At 40.1% G+C, this 20,110-nt stretch overlaps 2 protein-coding genes across 10 annotated transcripts in view; one reads left to right on the top strand and one right to left on the bottom strand.

Moving 5' to 3' along the window:
- Positions 1-4,976, bottom strand: part of DCDC1 (doublecortin domain containing 1) — a 209,531-nt gene extending 204,555 nt beyond the window's left edge. For 4 of the 8 annotated variants that reach the window (XR_004537631.1, XM_033928552.1, XM_033928559.1 and 1 more), the window contains exons 1-3: positions 4,861-4,940; positions 1,371-1,614; positions 620-1,059 (exon numbers count right to left, since the gene is read on the bottom strand). The gene's annotated coding sequence lies outside the window, so the exon portion shown is untranslated. Of the gene's footprint in view, positions 1-619; positions 1,060-1,370; positions 1,615-4,860 lie in introns of all 8 variants that reach the window. The other 4 variants (XM_033928556.1, XM_033928555.1, XM_033928553.1 and 1 more) reach the window with 4 other exon arrangements.
- The window catches only part of DNAJC24 (DnaJ heat shock protein family (Hsp40) member C24), a 44,491-nt gene continuing 29,345 nt past the window's right edge, over positions 4,965-20,110 (top strand). The window contains exons 1-2 of one of the 2 annotated variants that reach the window (XM_033928563.1): positions 4,965-5,048; positions 8,747-8,887. In XM_033928563.1, the coding sequence (XP_033784454.1) occupies positions 8,780-8,887 (108 nt within the window). In that variant the 5' untranslated portion in view covers positions 4,965-5,048; positions 8,747-8,779. Of the gene's footprint in view, positions 5,049-5,145; positions 5,392-8,746; positions 8,888-20,110 lie in introns of those variants that run through there. The other variant, XM_033928562.1, reaches the window with a different exon arrangement.

Below are 20,110 nucleotides of genomic sequence, written 5' to 3'. Positions count from 1 at the left end.
TGAAATTCATGAGAATGAAATACATATCTGAATCTCTAAGATGTAGCCCATCAAGCACTTTGAAAATAATTCAGTGAGGAATACCATTCATTACCTCTTTCCAACTCTGTGTGTGTCTGCTTTTATTGTGTGTACCTGTGTATATCTGCCTGCATCTCTATGTGTGTGCAAAGGTCCATAAAAACTGTTATAAACCAGGTAGACTTGGATGTAAGCAGTAATGCTTAATGTTTAAAAGCTTTTTATATACCACCTCTCATAAAAATCATAGTGACTTACAATCTGAAACATGGTGGCAGATAAAGACCAAACAGCCCATCCAGTCTGCTCCTCTAAGAGATCTCATACGCCTCTAAGAGATTAAGGGGCATGAGATTAAGTAAAAGAGGCTCAATTGGGTAAGGTGAATATAAAGGTTATTCATCGATTGAAATATTGCTGGGAGCTAGAAAAGCTAGACCTCCTCTTCATTTACCTAAGGAATGAGGCATAGAAATTGCTAAGTAATTTGGGTGATCCTGCCATTTACATGTAACCTGGACTGGCCACTGCTGGAAAGGAGAAACGAACCCTGATGAACCTTTGGTCTGACCCATTATGACAGTTTTGAGCTTCTCACCTCATTCAGACTCATTAGGGATGTCCTGAAAAAGAATCATTTGATGAAGTAAATACAACTGAGTTGACGGGAAGCCATTTTTAGCTTCTTGCCTTAGAGTATGCTGACATCACAATCCAAGCATCCTCAGAGTGACTTGGCATATCCAAAAAAGGATGGAGGGGCTCGTGCAGAGGAAAATGAGGCAGCTAATGCATTTCATGACTCGGAGCAGGGCAAACACAAAATGCCTCATTAAACATCTTTTTCACTCTATTTGGTCTCCCACGCAGCCTCCGCTTCAGCTTTCAATAGCAAATATTTTTATTCATCAGCCTGCATAAATAGCTGTTCACCTCAGTCTTCTTTTGGGCTGCAAAACAGGTGAATCAACCCTTAAGTCATGCAGTGTTTCAAATTATCAGATCCGACTGCATTTTCCTGCTTTACTCCTACTTCACCTGCAGCACATTAGACAAGGTAATAATTTATGATAATCATATGAAAATATACAATTAATATTCATCACCTCTCATTTCTCATCACTTTAGTTGATCAGTAATGCAGAGTGAAAATGCTGTCAGATTTCTAATTGCTTTGTAATGGGCCTGAAACAGGAAAAATCATTAAAAGACAAACAATCTGTCACTTGTCTAATACTTTAACTATCTATCACTAAAAAACTCATTAAAGAAATTGCTAATGAGCTACGAAAGACTATACTGGAGGTGCTACCGCAGCACATCTTGAAATAACACTGAAAATTGCTTACATGGTTCCCAAGGCAATTGAAAGCATTTTGGTAGCAATTCTGTATAAAAGATGTATTTCAATGTATTTCTATTATGGCAATATTTCAGAATTATCTTGACTCTTGTCCTGCTCTTCGGTGCAGTTTCCTTCTGTTTTGCTTTGCTTGTTGCCTTTCATATGCTTTTCTTCAGGCTATGTTTTCTTTTCCTGCATTTAAGGGCTGAGGTACCAAAAGCCGGCTCTCAAACATGGCCACTATTAACCTGGCAATGGAGATAATAAGAAGCATTTTTCATGCCCATTTGCTAGTACATGCATGTAAAAAGCGGATTATGGAGGCATGTACTTGTACACAAGTTCAAGGAGTTGTAATTTCAGCATGTATTTCCTCTGATATCGGATCAGCAGAGGTGCAATAAAGGTACTTATAATGGTGTATAAAATAACACTGATGAGAAGAGCTTTTGCCCCTGAAGAAGTGCTCTTCTAAATGATTTACTATTATGTACAGCACCATATAGATACAATAGTCTGCATTAAAAAATCAAACAAGAACAATGATGAATATGTCACCCCAGTAAGGACACAAAATCAGTTCAAGTAGTGTCTCGGGTGTTTATTAGCTGCTTGATAGTTTGTTTCTATCAAGTTACATGTGGCATGAGTAGAACCACTGACCCTCAAGCTTTGCTTTGAAGAATGCTGGTGTAGAAGGACTGAGGCTGAAATAGACACTAAAAAATGACATGGGATTATTTCCCGCGGTTATCCGCGGGGACGGGAACGGTGATGAATTTTGTCACCATGTCATTCTCTAGTTAAGAACATAAGCAATGCCTCCGCTGTGTCAGACCTGAGGTCCATCGTGCCCAGCAGTCCGCTCACACGGCGGCCCAACAGGTCCAGGACCTGTGCAGTAATCTTCTATTTATACCCTTCTATCCCCTTTTCCAGCAGGAAATTGTCCAATCCTTTCTTAAACCCCTGTACTGTACTCTGCCCTATTACGCCCTCTGGAAGTGCATTCCAGGTGTCCACCACTCGTTGGGTAAAGAAGAACTCCTAGCATTCGTTTTAAATCTGTCCCCTTTCAACTTTTCCGAGTGCCCTCTTGTTCTTTTATTTTGCGAAAGTTTGAAGAATCTGTCCTTCTCTACTCTCTCTATGCCCTTCATGATCTTATAAGTCTCTATCATATCCCCTCTGTCTCCTCTTCTCCAGGGAAAAGAGACCCAGTTTCTCCAATCTCTCAGCGTATGAAAGGTTTTCCATCCCTTTTATCAGATGTGTCGCTCTCCTCTGAACCCTCTCGAGTAACGCCATATCCTTCTTAGTTGAACAAGCTATTTTTCCATTGATCCCTTAGGATTTAGAACCAAGTACAATGCTTTCAATGTTTAATAAAGAGGTCAGAAATGTCTCTGTAACAGTTTCACAAACTTTCTTTGTATATGCAAAATATATATACATATTTTGAAAGTGGGACTGATTAATTACACTTATATTAAGATCTATGATAATCCTATGCAATGCATTTATTTATTTATCCCCTCTTTAACGAACGGTGAGTGCGCCAACGCTCATTGAATTCCTATCAGTGTTGGAGCAGTTACTGCCGCTGCCGGAGCTAAAACCTATGCTATCCGTTCGTAAAAGAGGGGGTTAATTATTTATATTCCGCATATCTTACAATTCTATGTGGATTACAAATTAATCAGGTACTCAAGCATTTTTCCCTATCTGTCCTGGCGGGCTCACACTCTATCTAATGAACTTGGGGCACTGGGGGATTAAGTGGAGCAGTGCAGGATTTGAACCCTCAACCCCAGGGTGCTGGGGCTGTAGCTCTAACCACTGCACCACACTGCACTTCCCTCATCCTGGAGCTAAAAAAGATTAATTTTCAGAATGTAAACAGCTAACCGATGAAAGTAATTGATGTGTTCTACCTTCAGGAGCCTAAATGTTTTTATCTGGAACCTAGGAATGTACTATGTTTCATGAATGTTGCCTTGGTCAAAATCTATAACTAGCGGCCAGAGTTATTACAGAGCACAAACAGCAAGACCAAAAGATATCCTGTACAATCCAACAGTGAGAACATCTTCATTAGACTGCTTAATTGTTAAATAGACTTCATCTCAACTATTTAACACATTTTAACCTTCAAATTATCACCTCTTGTTCATACAGATTGCGAGTCAAATACTTGTAATTGAGTGAAAGGAATGTACTTTTTACTGAAGGTTTAATTTGCAGTCAATAAATATAAGGAGTTATCCAGAAACTGGATGGGCCATTTGGCCTTTATCTGCCATCATGTTTCTATTAATCCATACTTTCTAGCAGTTAACACAGTCCTGGCCAGAACTACGGTTCTAAAAAAGAATAGTCTTCAGGTAAAAGGATAATATTAAAGGCAAAGAGCAAAAGTTCACATCAGCCACTTAAGTACACACTTCGCCCTCCGTATCTACGGATTCGCTTATTCGCGCCCCCCCCCCAAATTACATCATCACTAAAGCTCTTTCTCCTTTTACTGTACCGATAAAAAAGTTTATTGCTTAACATTCACTCTGAAAATCGCTGCTTCCATGCTTTCTCCCACAAATTTCCTACTTCCATGCTTCCCAGTGCGCACTGAGAAAAAATGCTGCTTTCCAGTATCCTTAGAGAGAAAGGCTTCTTCCCAGTAAAAGTCGGGTCGGGTTTTCAGGATTTCCCCAATGAATATGCATGAGATCTATTTGCATGCACTGCTTTCATTCTATGCAAATAGATCTCATGCATATTCATTGGGGAAATCCTGAAAGCCCGACTGGATTGCAGCTCTCGAGGAGGGACGTTGACACTCCTGCTGTAAAGTAAAAGACGGGTCGGGTTTTCAGGATTTCTCCAATGAATATGCATGAGATCTATTTGCATACACTGCTTTCATTCTATGCAAATAGATCTCATGCATATTCATTGGGGAAATCCTGAAAGCCCGACTGAGTTCCGGCCCTCAAGGAGGGACTTTGACACCCCTGCTGTAAAGTAAAAGTCGGGTTGGGTTTTCAGGATTTCTCCAATGAATATGCATGAGATCTATTTGGGTGCACTGCTTTCATTCTATGCAAATAGATCTCATGCATATTCATTGGGGAAATCTTGAAAACTCGACTGGATTGCAGCCCTCGAGGAGGGACGTTGACACCCCTGCTGTAAAGTAAAAGTCGGGTTGGGTTTTCAGGATTTCTCCAATGAATATGCATGAGCTCTATTTGGGTGCACTGCTTTCATTCTATGCAAATAGATCTCATGCATATTCATTGGGGAAATCTCGAAAACTCGACTGGATTGCAGCCCTCGAAGAGGGATTTTTGAGATCCCTGCAGTAGATGACGGCAGATAAAACCCCGAATGGTCCATCCAGTCTGCCCAACCTGATTCAATTTTATTGCGCGCTGCACCCGGTGTAAGCCCAGCCAGATCCCCCGCCGCGCTGTAAGGGAGAAAGGAAAACCTACCGGAGCGCGCCCGCGGCAAGTCTCGAGCGCTGCTGCTTCGTTGCCATGGAGACCGACCCGACGGCGTCCCTCGCTACCATGGAGACGGCGTCGCTTCCGGCCGCGCCACACTTCCGCTGCGTGCTGCGCGCTGCGCCGCCTTCACGTGCGCCTTGGGAGTTGGACCGGCGCTGCCTCGCGAGCCGGAGGTGAGAGGGGTTTGGCCGTTGGGCTCAATCCAGCGAGGCCGGGGCACGTGACGCGTGACGCAGCCGCGTGACCCGGACTCTCGCAGAGCATCTCGGGAGCTGCCTTTGCTGTTTCCTCTTCATTTTGTTTTGAGCTGCCGGAAAGGCCACATTTTCCAAAGAAGAAGGAAATAGAGAACTTTAGCTTTTAGAGACCTCATTGGCAGCACCAGCTCTTAGTTTATTTAACGTTTCTTATACCCAAGCACATGTTCTAGCCTGTCTGCACTGGCCATTTATGGTTATTCCGCCCTCCTGGGCTTAGAAAAGGGACCTGCTAGTGTGAGCTTAGGACCAACCATTGGTAAGAAAAGGTTTTTCTAGAATTCAGTTGTAGAGCCAGAAAAATGAATAAATATCTCTGTAACTTCCTGGTTTTGGCTCTTCTGAAGCGACCAGGGGGTCTGTATATGATGAATAAAATATGCCAAGTCTCTAAGTTTTGTGGCTGACCCAAGTGACCTTTCCATACCGCCTAATCAAACCTTCCAGGCGGTGCACAAAAATGTTAAAACCGTCTATTAACTAAAATACAGTTTAAAAACACAGCATTAGGGAAAATACTGACTTTAAAAGAAGGGCTGGAACTACAATATGTAAAGAAAAAGAAAACAACAGGGAGTAGTAAGAATCCTTCTATGTACTAGACAGTTAGGTTTCAAAAGCATGGAGGAAGAGAAATGTCCTCCACCCCAATTCTTCCTCTTTCCTTTCTCTGCCCCACATGTGCAACATCTTTCCTCCCCTATCATCCATCCCCTTGTGCCTTCCCTCTGCAGCATCTTTCAATCCTCCCTCCCATCACCCGCTCCCCGCTGCTGACCCATCTCTCCCTCCCATCCGAACCCCGCCAACCACAAGACCAACCTACCTTCTAACAAACAGCAGCGGGCAGAAATCTAAAACAGGCTGCTTCCCGGCCTTCTCACACCGGGGCATTCCTGAAGGCAGGAGGGAGTCGGCATCCCTCCTGCCATTTGTGGGTCGCAGGGGGGGGGATGACATTTTTTGATAGGTCTGCGTCTGTCTTTTCTTTTTTATGGGGCAGAGTACCTGAATAAATTCATGTAAACCGTTCTGAGCTCCCTTGGGAGAACGGTATAGATAATTAAGTAAAAAAAAAAATTGCAATACACACAAAATATCTGTTCCTTGGAAAAAAATAATAAAAATGATAGGCAGACTTCTCAAAAAAGCTGGTCTGCAGCAGTCGGGTTTTAGAATTAAAAAAGCTCAATTCAAAATAACCAAGCAATTGTTAGTGAATCAATCGCTTGACTATTTTACATGAGGTTTTAATAAATTGCATGGGTTAGATTGGATCGGATAGGAGATTGATTGGACAGCAATTTAGTGAATTGGTTCGGGGAATGATCGCAAAACCAGTAAAACTGGTTTTGCGATTGTCAGTACAGGATCGGAACATTTAGTGAATCTAGCCCATTGTTTACACTAACAAGAAGCAAACATGTATCTGATTATTACATCAAGCTAGCTTGACTTAAGATGGAATTCCATGTCAGGTACAGTCGACTCCGCTTAAGTGCAAGCCCTTCAGACCGGTTTGCCATGTGTGCTTAAAGGAGTGTGCGCTTAATCGGAGTACCATGTGAAGAGAGTTGAGCACCGTCATTTTTCTCACAAGATCAACAGCTCAGGGGCAAGATTCCGTGCTTGCATCGATCACTACCAACACATATCTTAGGACGAGTGACCTGTAATCACATTTGAAGTTTGCAATTATTCCTTGGTTTTTGTTGCTTTAATTGGGAGGCCATACATGAGCAACTGCAGAAGTACCTGGAGTACACCACTCTCAGGACAGGCCCTTTCAATGTATGTACATGTACTGTAATAACAACGCCTAAGCGGCGTCTGACATCAGCATGGTGGACACATTCAACCAAAGACAATGATTTTTTTCCATGCGACGCCACTGTGCATTTCCGAAAGTTTGAACACATGTCCGGGCCTAAACTGCTGTTCTAAAACACAAGGCTCATCTACGTGACTGCTTTTAACCGGAGTAAACGTTACGTGAAAGAATACAGGTGGGACCTACATCAGTGCGCATAAGTGGATTGTGTGCTTATCAGAATTGCAATTATCCGGAGTTTACATCCATTGACTTTAGTGTAAAAAAACCAGGACCATGGTGGTAGGCTGCGGATAACCGAAGCATGTGCTTAACTAACGTGCACTTAGGTGGAATTGATTGTAGTCTATCAAAGTCTTCATGGGTTGGCCCCCAAATACCTAATTGACTATTGTATTATATTGCATTTCCTAAGTTGCATTCCCCAAAATTGGGATCCTAGTCGGAACTTTCTATGATATTGTGACTTTTTACTACAATAAATGTAACTGTTTGGTGGATTCTAACATCTTGCTTGCCTTTCTTTTGGTTGTTTGTTACATATTTAAGGCAAAACTCTTCTTTCTCCTTCTGTTTGCTTTGCACACGAAAAGCATGCATATAATTTGCATGCTTTTGTGCTGAGCATTGTCATAAAAAAAAAAATTGTTCCCACCATAGTATTTTTTACTGTGGTGTCAGAGCTTTGTTCATCTGGGCCTTAGTAATTATAGAAGTAGAATTGTAAAGTAGAATAATATAGTTGTAAATTGAATTTTTGAGTACTAAACTAAACCTTAAGTTTGTATACCGCATCATCTCCATAAAGATAGAGCTTGGCATGGTTTGCAGGTAAATTCAATAAATGAGGGAAGGACATAATAAGAAATTAGAGGTTATGAAGAGGATAGCTAGCTTTACATTTTAAATAGATAGCTTTACGTTTTGGAGAAAAGCCAGGTTTTCAGGTGCTTTTGGAATAATTGAAATGAGCCTAGTTTCAGCAGCGGGGCAGGAAGGTTATTTCAAATCTCAGTGAATTTGAAGAAAAGGGATTTCCCTAATTTACCTGCATACATGATGCCTTTTAATGAGGGGAAAGATAGTTTGAGTTTGTGGGTGGATCTGGTAGTGTCAGGTCTCGAAGAATTCCAGGATAGTGGAATTAGGGGAGGAAGATTGCCATGTAGGATCTTGAATATTAAGCAGGTAGATTTAAAGTGAATCCTAGAAATCACCGGAAGCCAGTGAAGTTTTGACAGAAGCGGGGAAACATGGTCAAATTTGCTTTTTGCGAAGATCAACCTAGCCGCAGTGTTCTGGATCTGCTGAAATCTTTGAAGATTTTTATTGGTTAGACTTAGATAGATGGAATTACAATAGTCCAGTCTGTAAAGAATGATTGATTGTACAAGGACAGCAAAATGTTGTTGGCGGAAGCAGGATCTCACTTTCCTCAACATGTGAAGACTAAAAAAACATCTTATGTATTTAAAACATTCAGAATTTATTTATTTAAAAATGTATATACCGTATATTAACTATATGGTTTACAAAGATTACAATTATAACAAGTAAATACCACATACAGGCACAATTGCAAACATCTCTCATAAAAAAAATTAACACAGGAATATGCTAACAAACAATTGAGGTTTCAGCATTTTCTCAAAATTCATCCTCCCAGCACAGTATCACAAAATTCCAGGCAATTTAATACAATAACTTCTTCATCTTGCTATACATGTACCAAGTTTGGCAATTTGATTTTGTTATAATAAAGAATTTTGTTTCCTTGTTCTAGATCTTCTGTGATGGGGCTCATTAGTACTTAACAATGGCTTCTGAAGATCTGCTGCTTAAAGACTGGTACAGCATTCTGGGTGCAAAATCTACAGAGAGCCTGACTGAAATAAAACAGAAATATCAAAAGCTGATATTACTGGTAAGTGAAAGGTAATGTTAAGAAATTCTTCTTTACGGAGAAGGTGGTTGATGCGTGAAATGCACTTCCAAGGGAGGTGGTGGAGAAGAAAACGGTGACAGAGTTCAAATGAGCGTGGGATGAACACAGAGGATCTCTAATCAGAAAAAAATGGATATATATTGAAGGAACTAGGGTTGGTACTGGGCAGTCTGGTATAGTATGTGTCTCATATGTGGACATTTAGTTGAGGACGGGCTGGGGAGGGCTTTGATGGCTGAAATGGGATGGGGTGAACTTTGATGGAAATTCCAGTAGATATTTCTGACCCAGAAATATCTAAGAAAAAGGACAATTTTAATTAAATGAATGATTTTTATGTAGCAAGTAGGGTTGGGCAGACTGGATGGATCATTCGGGTCTTTATCTGCCATCATTTACTATGTTACTGTATAATATGATTTTAATTTTGCAGAAACAAACTTAAGAAAATATTAAGCAATTTAGAGAAATAACATTAAATTAGATCTATGTCCTGCATACAATTAAACTGAATAAACAAATGTTATCACTTATGCTTTCAATTGAAAATTCACAGTAATTGGATCAGTTGGGCACCTAAAAATCAGAAAAGCACATAAAGAAAGGGAAAATGAGAAAACAATTCAAAAGCTAAAATAAAAAGAACCGTATTAAAAAAGCAATTTAAGCTAAATAGCAGCAACAGTTGCAAGATGTTAGGGTCCACCTTGGGGGTTAATGGCCAAGAAAAGGATCTGGCTGTCATTATAGACAATACATTAAACCTTCTGCCCAATGTGTGGCGGTGGCCAAGAAAGCAAACAAGATCCTAGGAATTATTAAAAAAGGGATGGTTAACAAGAATAAGAATGGAGTATTATGTTCAATTCTAGCTTCCTTATCTCAAGAAAAATATAGGGGCACTAGAAAATGTTCAAAGAAGAGTGCCCAAGATGACAAAGGGGATGGAACTCCTCTCGTATGAGGAAAGACTCTTCAGCTTGGAAAAGAGATGGCTGAGGGGAGATATGATTGAAGTCTACAAGTAGATCGATTTGTCACTCCGTCAAAAATTACAAAGACTAGGGGACACTCGATGAAGTTACAGGAAAATAATTTTAAAAGCAATAGGAGGAAATATTTTTTCACTTGGAGAATAGTTAAGCTCAGGAACGCATTGCCAGAGGTTGTGGTAAGAGCAGAAGAGGTTTGGACAAGTTCCTGAAGGAAAAGTCCATAGTCAGTTATTGAGACAGACTAGGGGAAGCCACTTTTGTTTTTACAAGGATATTAAACAAATCCATTCACACTTTCCTTACTAAATCTCTGAGGGGATTTCGTGTTTACTGGCATATTGCTTGTGTAATATGCGTCCCCTTCCTGTTCTCTACTGAATCCTTGTTAGTTTTTGAAAGGGAGTGCCTTACAGGCTCATAATCAATAAAACATAGACGTCCAAAAAGCATCTTAAATCAGCACTTGGACATCCTAATCACTAGGACGTCCAAGTATCGGTAATCAAAAACGTCTTTCTGTATGTCTAGCAAGGTGTTCCAGCTTCTGGACGTTAAGAGCACAAGGTGGGCTTTGAGCAGTCTCGAGGGCGGGTTGGACTTGGACGTCTTGCAGCGATAATCAAACATTTAGCAAGGCATCCTGGACAGAACTTATACATTTGGATCTAGCCCTGCTTTAGAAGGGTCTAAGTGCCACAAAGATGCCCAAACTGACCAGGTGACCACTGCATGCATCAAGGTAAGGTACCCCACACTCCCCCAGTGCTCACTGACCCCCTCACCCCCACTTGTCTCTAGAACATCAGCACCTGGTATAGGAAATCCTAGTAGAGCTGCACACAGGTGTCTTAAATAGCTTGGTGGGTGGGCTAGTGAATCATAGAAAGGAGTAGCAAGTCCCTTAAACAACTCTAACCACTACATTCATGGTGGAAAATGTGAGCCCACCAAACCCCCCCAACCCTACTCTGTTGCCATATAGGTTCCACCTGCAGCCATAAGGGCTATTGAGGTTGTAGGCAGGTAGGTTTTGGGGTCAACTGAACGATTGGCTAGGTAATATTATCACGCACTCCTCATCCTACCTAAGTTTCAGAAAATTAGTAAAAACAAACTTGTTTAACCGATTTGTAACCTAAGACCTCTTGAGCCTTATCCCTTCAACTCTAACCGAATTGTTTCCCAAGATCTCTTATGCCTTACCTCTGTATCCTGCTCACCTGTATTTTGATGACTTTACATTGTACCTATATTCGTTGATTGTCCAGCTCTTTTTTGTTGTAAACCGCCTTGAATTACTACGGCTTCGGCGGTATATAAGAATAAAATTATTAGTATTATTATTATCTAGTGCCATATGTCCAAATTGGACTTAGAGTTATGTTTTGAAAATGCCCCTCCACGGCACCTGAATCCTTTAGCTCAGGGGTGTCCAACCTTTTGGCTTCCCTGGGCCGCGCAAATGCTGCAGCAAGACAGAAGAGGGAGCCGGCAAGACGGTAAACACTCAGGGGCAGCAGAGGAAAACACTGCATCGCCCTCAACCGGGGCTGCACAAAATACTTCACTGGGCCGCAGGTTGGACACCCCTGCTTTAGCTCATACTGTCAAATCTTTGAAAATTGCCCCCCTTATTAAGATGTTCTTTAGTGCCATCGAGTCAGTGTCGTCAATTTATGGCAACCCTGTGATAGTTGCCCTGAACTGTGTTTGCTCTTCAGTCAGGCAGCTGATCATTACTGGCTTTCATATCTCTGCAATATGGATGCAAACTAGTTTAGCTGTCTCAGTAGCTGTTGAATTAGTTTGTGTCCCTATTGGAGAGCTACTAAACTGTTCCAGTGGATCATTTTCAAGACCTGCTGAGTGATAACTGAGGATTTTAGCTAGGCTGCTTTAGGGCTAATTACTTTTAAGAGGTCTGACTGAATAGGTTTAACCTCTCCAGTGAAATTCACTACTTCAGTTTCTGAAAGGTTTTAGTACAGCTGAGCTGAATAGGTTTGTTTAAATCGGTCTGAAAATGTTCTTAAAAATGAATTAAGAAATGTGATCTAGCTTATTGCCCCGTTTAAATAATCCCAACTCTCTAACACCAGTTGAAATGTTTACTATATGGTCATATGTTAGTCAACTAAGTTTAAAAAATATACTGGCTACATATTCCATTACAAAAGATTCTCATCAACCATTTGCTTATTCAGAAAAAGTGGTTTTTAAAATATTCTTAAATGTTCAATTGTGAATGCCTTATATGAGATTTCTCCTTTATTAGCATAGTGTCAAATGGATTGATCAGTTCTGTTAAGTGCAATCTTCTTTCTCTTATTAAGTATGGCCTTGTCATAGCCCCTATGTGATGTGAATTTTTTAAATACTGAGAAATAATTGGGAATTTAATATTAAAATATTTGCATGTACAGCTTACAAGGAGCAATACATTGTGTATAACTGTTATTCAATACCTTTCTGTCTCCGCTGGCCATTTACATGCTACTCTACTCACAAAACATTTCCCCCCCCCTTTTACGAAGCCGCGTTGGGCTTTTGTATCGCCAGCCATGGGAGTATTAGCTCCGACACTCATTGGAATTCTTTGAGCATTGGAGCTAATACTGCTACGGTTTTGTAAAAAGAGCCCTTTGAGGAACGTCTGGTTACTTCAGAGAGCCATATCCTTTTCCCAACTTGTTTCATAGTCTGAAATGATGCTAGCGTGTAAATAAAATAAAAAGGATTGGATTCTGTTGGCATCTCACCAAGAATCTTTAATTATTCCATTTTATGAAAGCATTGCTTGTTATAAAAAGGATATGAATTTATACCATTTCAAGTAATGAATGCAGGAAAAAAATTCTATCATCCTAATTCAACACCATTGTTAATTTCCATCACTATGAAATTTTGTTCTTTCATTTTATATTTGCTTGTATTTTAGGGTCAATGCAGATTTGTCTTCAAATTTGTCTGCAGCTGTGGCATATATGGAAATTACAGGGGCTAAACCTGGAAAATGAAAGGAAAAGTGCTTTGTCTAGTTAAAAATGATTTACTCTCTGTTGCGGCTGATATTATAGGATGCTTTTCAAATGCAAAAGAATTATTAGTGAGGAAATGATCGGCTCCTCTTCCATGTGACCTTATTTTAAAAGATTTGCATGCAATTGACGCTGTGTGTTATGGGGATGTTTTCTTCATACAGAAGCGCCATTTCACATTACTATATTCAGAAATCTTGTATAAACATAAGCAACTAAATCTAAAGACTTGTCGAGTTAAATAAGTTCTTTAAAACCATGGGGGATGCAATAAAGACCGTTGAGAATAAGTACAATTCTCAATAATGAAAAACAAGATGGCATAAGTACCTAGGTCAGATCAAATGACCAAAAAGTCCAGATCTTCTGTGTCCAATCCAGGTTACGAGCACCTGGTAGAATTCCACATAGAATTACATTCAAACTTGCACTTAGCGTTTGAGCCTGCCATGATAAACGTAAAAGATATTTAAAATACCGCACCCTGAAGCAGTTATTTGCATATTGGCAGCGGTGCATTTTAGTAACCACTGGTATAAGTCAAGGTATACAGTATGCCATATCAGAGTTCACAGATAAGTTTTGATAATTTATAAGTTATAAGTCGCATCAAGTTATATAAAGATATAGATAAGTTTCAATCAAAAATATATGCATGAGCTGATGAAGAAGCGTAGCGGCAAATACTCTAGAAGTTTGGTACTTTGTGTACTATAGAGTGCCGCTTCTGATGGCTCTGTTGCTTAAAAAAAGTATTTAAGTTTAACTTGAATGAACAGCAATACTATTTTCTATGAAAAAGATTTGCTTTAAAGGAATGAGATTGGTTTGAACTTGGAACTGAGTCAAATTGTGCATATCAGGCCTTTTAAAGATCTATTTCAACCAGTTTAAGTGATGGTAGAGGGAATGGCAGTAGTCGATCTGTGAGATTATTATTAAGTGAATTAAAATGTTAAGTGCTGGTTGATTTAGAAGGCATGAAATGGAGCGAATTATGCATAGCTTGTAGAATACTTGTTGAACAATAGAAGAGATCTGTGTTTGATAAGTAAGTTTACTGTCGAATGTAACACCTAAGAGTTTTAGGGGGAAATTCTGTATAGGACGCCGGCTTCTGCAACCGCCTAAGAAGTGGCTGAGAATCACCGGCATCCTATACAGAATCGTGTCTGCCCTAAGGGACAGATGCCCAAGCCTGCATAACTGGTCCAATTCTGTAACCGGCGCCCATATCAAATGGCGCCAATTAGAGAATCACGCCTGATCCCTTCCCAGCAGTTGATCGCGGCAAGGGAATCTCCCTGCCATAATCAGCTGAAGCGGCTGTGGCAGGGAATCCTCTCCCCACCCCCATGAACTCAGCCGGCAGGAGGGATGCCGCCACCCCCGAACCTCCACCCAACACTGTCTGTGGCAGGAGAGATGTTCACTTCCTCCTGGTGGACACTATATGAGATTGCTCCTTTATTAGCATAGTGCCAAATGGATTGATCAGTTCTGTTAACTACGTTCATCTTTCTCTTATAAGTATGGACTTGTCTTTCCCCTTGGGATTTCTCATAGACTAAATGCTTAACCGGCACCCACTTCACTGTTTTGAAAGTAAAGCAGGATCTTTATTAATGAGAAAGTCTTTCAGATAATATTCCTCACAATAGTTCTTATTTGGTTACAGCAAAAGAAAGTTCATAAGGTTATCCAACTTTATCAGAGGTGATTAAAGGTTTCAGGGTTTAAAAAAATATATCTTTATTAAGAACCAAATATATATTTCCATGTTAATATAAAACAGTTCTGCCCAAACAGATCAGATGTAAACTTACATCATCCAATTATAAATTGCTCACATTAGAATCAGAATAGGGCTGAAGATGTGATTTATCTATAAGATTAGTGCAATCTTTTTCAGAATTAGGGATCTGAAGTCCTAATCATGAGACCAGATGATCTGAGGTTCTCAGAGGTGCTTTTATTAAAAAAAAAAAAAAAAAAAATCTGAATAGGCCTAACTGTCTTATATTAAGATGGGAGTTTTGGAGTTAGAAGTTAGAGCAGTGGGGAACCAGGGTTCAAATTCCACTTCTCCCACATTTTCTTTGTGTAACCTCAGGCCAGTCTCTTAGCTGTTGCAGGTGTAGCTTTGTTTCCTGCACTGCTTCATGACTGTTATACTTGTAAGCCTATAGTATTTCAAAGGACATGAAAGGGTTACTGCACAATAAAGCATAGTATTCTCAATGAGGTCAGTTACTAATTAAGCACATAACTTGCATTAATTTGCATTAAAATGTTAATGCAGGTTAATGAATGAGACCCTATGATTGTAAACCCTTTGTGACAGTGGACTGCAGCTTGCTTGAGCTTGGATTTGGAAAGGCAAATAATTTATTCCTGGGGCAATTCTGGCCAGTTGTGCGAAGGCATTGGCATCAGATCTCACCTTGATCTCATAGAAACATAGAAGATGACGGCAGAAAAGGGCAATGGCCCAACAAGTCTACCCACTCTAATGCTCCCCCCCTTAATTTCTTCCTTGAAGTGATCCCACATGCTTATCCCATTTTCTCTTAAAATCCAGCACACTGCTGGCCTCAATTACCTGCAGTGGAAGACTATTCCAATGATCAACCACCCTTTCGGTGAAGAAATACTTCCTGATGTCACTATGAAATCTCCCACCCCTGAGTTTCAACGGATGTCCTCTTTAAGAAAAAAGATATCCTCTTCTACCTCAATACGGCCCGTGATATATTTGAACGTCTCGATCATGTCTCCCCTCTCTCTACGTTCCTCGAGTGAGTATAGCTGCAACTTACCCAGCCATTCCTCATACAGGAGATCCTTGAGTCCTGAGACCATCCTGGTGGCCATTCGCTGAACTGACTCAATTCTCCGCACATCTTTTTGATAATCTGGTCTCCAGAATTGTTTCCTCTCTGCACAGATCATAAGGCAAAAGGAGGAGAAAATGAACCACTTCACATCCGGCCACTTACTCCTCCTCTGTTGGCCTAGACACGACAGTTAGAAGAAGCTGTGAGCGTTTTTGCCTTGCCATGAGGACCTTGTTCCTATATGCTTCAACATGCATCCCTCTATATGCATCCTTGTAATATTTATTTATTGTTTTATTTATTTTTCTTTTATATAAACCTACCATTTACTTCTTTGGCACTTAGCTTAAATTGTGATCCCAATTTGGGACAGACAAAGAAATTCTTTATGCCTTAATATTCTATTAATTTTCAATGTTAAAAATTTTTTCTTCTTCCTTGTTGTAACTGCTTTGAACTGAAAGGCATTTATAGGTATATAAATAAAGTGTTATGTTAATGTGACCCTTGTGAGCCTCTGTACAATTCAATGGTTCAGTCGGGTCTAGGCTGACAGAGGAGGAGGTGGTGGCCCAGTCTGCAGTGGGGGAGGGGGAGAGAGGCTAGGAAAATTGAGTGTGCACCATGGGGAGAAGCACAGGGAAAGGTGAGATGGGGATGGGAGGGGGCAGAACAAGTTGAGTGTTCCACTTGTGGATATACATGGGAGAGGATGTGGGAGAGATACAGTGATAGGTGGGGGGTGTATACCTTGGGGGGCGAGGGAGGATATACTGTTGGGGTATTACATGCAAGAGAAGACTTTGGGGGTCATATAGAAATAAGGGTCTTGGTGGGAATAAAAGGGAGAAAGAATTGCAGTTGAGTGAGAGAGAGGGATTGTAGTTGATATGAATGAACAGACTGCATATGTATGGTCTTAATTTGCTGTCAGTTTTTTATGTTGTATTCCATAAATGGTATGACACTTTTCAGCTAAGGGATATATGAAAATAAGTTTTAGGAGAAGACTTCTACGAGACGTGAAATGGGCCCAAATCCATCCCCACAGTTGTCCATCTCTTGATTCATTATAAATCCTTCTCCTTCTTCTTTTTGCCTGCTATTAATAAAACAAGTAACTTGCCAGCTTTTGTGTTGGTTGGATTCACTTAGGGCTATAAACGATGCTGTTATTGGCGGCCACCTAATAAACGGTTGCCAATCATGCAATGGCACCATTTCTAGAGTTTTGGCTTTGTGAAAGGTAGGCACCATAAATGTAGGCAAGGATTCTAAAGGCCTCCATTTCTGGTGCTTATCTTTCACGAGAATCGCGGCTGCAGAGGTGCGTATACCTAATGCCATTTCCAGCATTAGCCATGACTACAGTGGCATTAGGCATTGTAAAATGCCTGTGTAGATGGGAAAAAGTGGCCATTTTGGGTGCCTCCATTTTTAAAATTGTTTTTAAATGACACTGTCAATTATTGCACTGTTTATCACCAATTAAAACAATTAAGTTAGGCAGTGGTAGGATGTCTACTGTTGCTTAACTTAGAGTGCCATTACTAGAATAAGGGCCTTATACCAAACATCGTCATGGCGTGCCTAAAAGTGGCTTTACAATATGTACATAAAAATAGCTTCTTGGCAATGGTCCATCTAGGCCAGTAGCCTGTCCTCATGGTGGCCAATCCAGGTCACTAATACCTGGCAAAAACCCAAAGAGTAGCAAAATTCCATGCTATTGATCCAGGGCAAGCTGAGGCTTCTCCCATGTCTTTCTCAATAACAGACTATTGGCTTTTCCTCCAGGAAATTGTCCAAACCTTTCTTAAAACCAGCTACGCTATCTACTCTTACCACAACCTCTGACAATGCATTTCAGAGCTTAATTATTCTGTGAGTAAAAATTTTTTCCTCCTATTGGTTTTAAGAATATTTCCCTGTAACTTCATCGATTGTCCCCTAGTCTTTGTAATCTTTGATGGAGTGAAAAATCGATCCACTTGTACCCGTTCTACTATACTCAGGATTTTGTAGACTTCAATCATTTCTCCCCTCAGCTGTCTCTTTTCTAAGCTGAAGAGCCCTAACCTTTTTAGTCTTTCCGCATATGAGAGGAGTTCCATCCCTTTTATTATCCAGGTCGCTTTTGTTTCAACTTTTTCTAGTTCCGCTATATCTTTCTTGAAATAAGGCGTAGGTTCAGTGTGGTACTAGTAGAGAGAATTCCTAAGATGGGTAAACTGGTCCCTGTGATAAATGTCCTGTACAGAAAGTACATAAATAGAAAACAGCAGGATTTCTCATCATATAAAAATATGTTGAACCTAATTTGGAAAACCATGAATTTCCTCAGGGGAATGAGTTGCAGAGATGGTTTTCTACCCAGAAGGACCACAGCTCCTGTTATGCTTAAAGTGAGTTACAACCAGAAGAAAGCAGTATGTAAAAGGTTGTAAAAGCAAGAAATTTCTAAATCACTCTTTAGCATCTCATGAAAAAGAATTTTGATCATTGTTGCTCACAGCTGTTTCTTACAGACATTTTAGAAAACAGCTAAAAACCTATCTTTTCTCTAAATACCTGACTAGCTGACTCATTCAAATATATGATTAATGTTTGTAATCTTTTGTAAACCGTGTAGAATGTTTTGGTAACGCGGTCTATAAGTATTATGTTATGTTATGTAATGTTATGCTCAGGGTGTGCACATTCAAAAATGTAATTGTTTTATACATTGTAAGGTGTCAGTTCTGATATTAGGGAGACATTACAGATCATGTCATTGAACTCTATAGAAAATGACAGTTAATTTCCTCTTTTGGCTTTCCTTGTGATAGATAGGCAGAACTGCAGAGAATAAAACTTCAAGAGCAGCATGCCTTAAATAATTTAGTATATGCAGATCTGATTGAAAAAGATGAGCAGTGTATGTTTGAATGTGATCTCTGTGGAAAGAATTAGCCTGTGCAGCATTTTTAACTTCATCAGTGATCAGTGGCTCCTGACACTGCACTGGGTGGCTAGAGGTTTTCTTTATTTCACAGGACAGTAGCAAACACACAAGGAAGGGACATAGTTATTTAACATCATTTAAGAAAATTAGAGTTTACTGTAAATGGCCAAGAGAACGTTTGTGGGTGCTCCCATATGTCCCTGGAGTCAGAATACTGAGGACGGTTTATCAGGGAAAGCAGTAGGTGGCAGTAATGTCCTAGAGTTTGGCAGGGCCTTGCCATTTGCTGTCCTAATTCCATGCTTTGAAAAAATATAAAATAAATAAAACACTATTCCAGTACACTTTCTTTCTGCATATAATGCAGCAAGTGATGATGTAGTTGTGCTTTTTTTCTGGGGAATTTTGTATTCTGTATAGCTTTCAGAATTTTTAAGAGTTGCCCTTTCTTGGTGAAAATTTAGCATTTCTGTAGTAATGACATTTCTTCATGATGTGTTTAATGATATATTTGGAGCTGCATAATAACAGTGAACTGAAAATAATCTCTGATAATTGTATTCATAGGTGTCCTCCCAGAGAAGCTTCTTTAGCCTGTTATCCCTCAGTCACTAACTTTAGTATATTCTGTCTGCTGCCTGTGGCACAAATGCAAAAATTTCCTTTTAGACTTGGAAAGGTGTAAAGTCTTATTAGGTACCTGAAAAGCTGCTGCTGTCCTGTTAATTGGAAGCATACTGCACTCTGGATTAATTTCCTCACTATTAGCCAAAGCATAATTACTGCATAGTTTGTAACAATAATAATGTTGATTTCTGCCTTTGTTTGTAAAGTTCTCTTGTTCCTAATACTATCAATAGAATCCTCTTTATAAGAGCAGGTCCAGTGGTCGTGTCACATACTGTCATATGGAAGATATCTTAGGTCTTAGGCTCTGCAGGCTGCTTGAATGACCATAGTTGCAAAATTTACTCCTGCCTGAGGATTGGGAGATGAGAGGAAACAGGGCCAAACACTTCCTGAAGAGCTGCAAGTGTGAAACTCCAGCTCTGGTCCCCAGTATACATGGTAAAAATATAAAATCGTAAATGCATAATGTGGTTGGATTCATCCTTTGTGATGGAGAACATTAAGATCTGAGAACCAGTTTAGAATCCAGCTTCGAGTTCGGTTTGACATTATGGCCCAAACTGCTGGCAATCCACAATCTGCAGTTGAGGCAGACATGGGAGAAGCCACTGCTTGCCCTGGATCGGTGGCATGGAATGCTGATCCTATGTTAAGTGCCTAAATCAGTCTTAGGTGCTAAAACCTTAGGCCCGGGAAATTAAGCAGCTACTTTAACAGTTCTTACCACATCCTTGGCTTAACTAATCTTTGAATGAAAA

This window comes from Geotrypetes seraphini, chromosome 19 (genome assembly GCF_902459505.1).
Source record: "Geotrypetes seraphini chromosome 19, aGeoSer1.1, whole genome shotgun sequence".
Lineage (NCBI taxonomy): Eukaryota > Metazoa > Chordata > Amphibia > Gymnophiona > Dermophiidae > Geotrypetes > Geotrypetes seraphini.
This window is presented reverse-complemented; position numbering and strand designations above follow the sequence as displayed.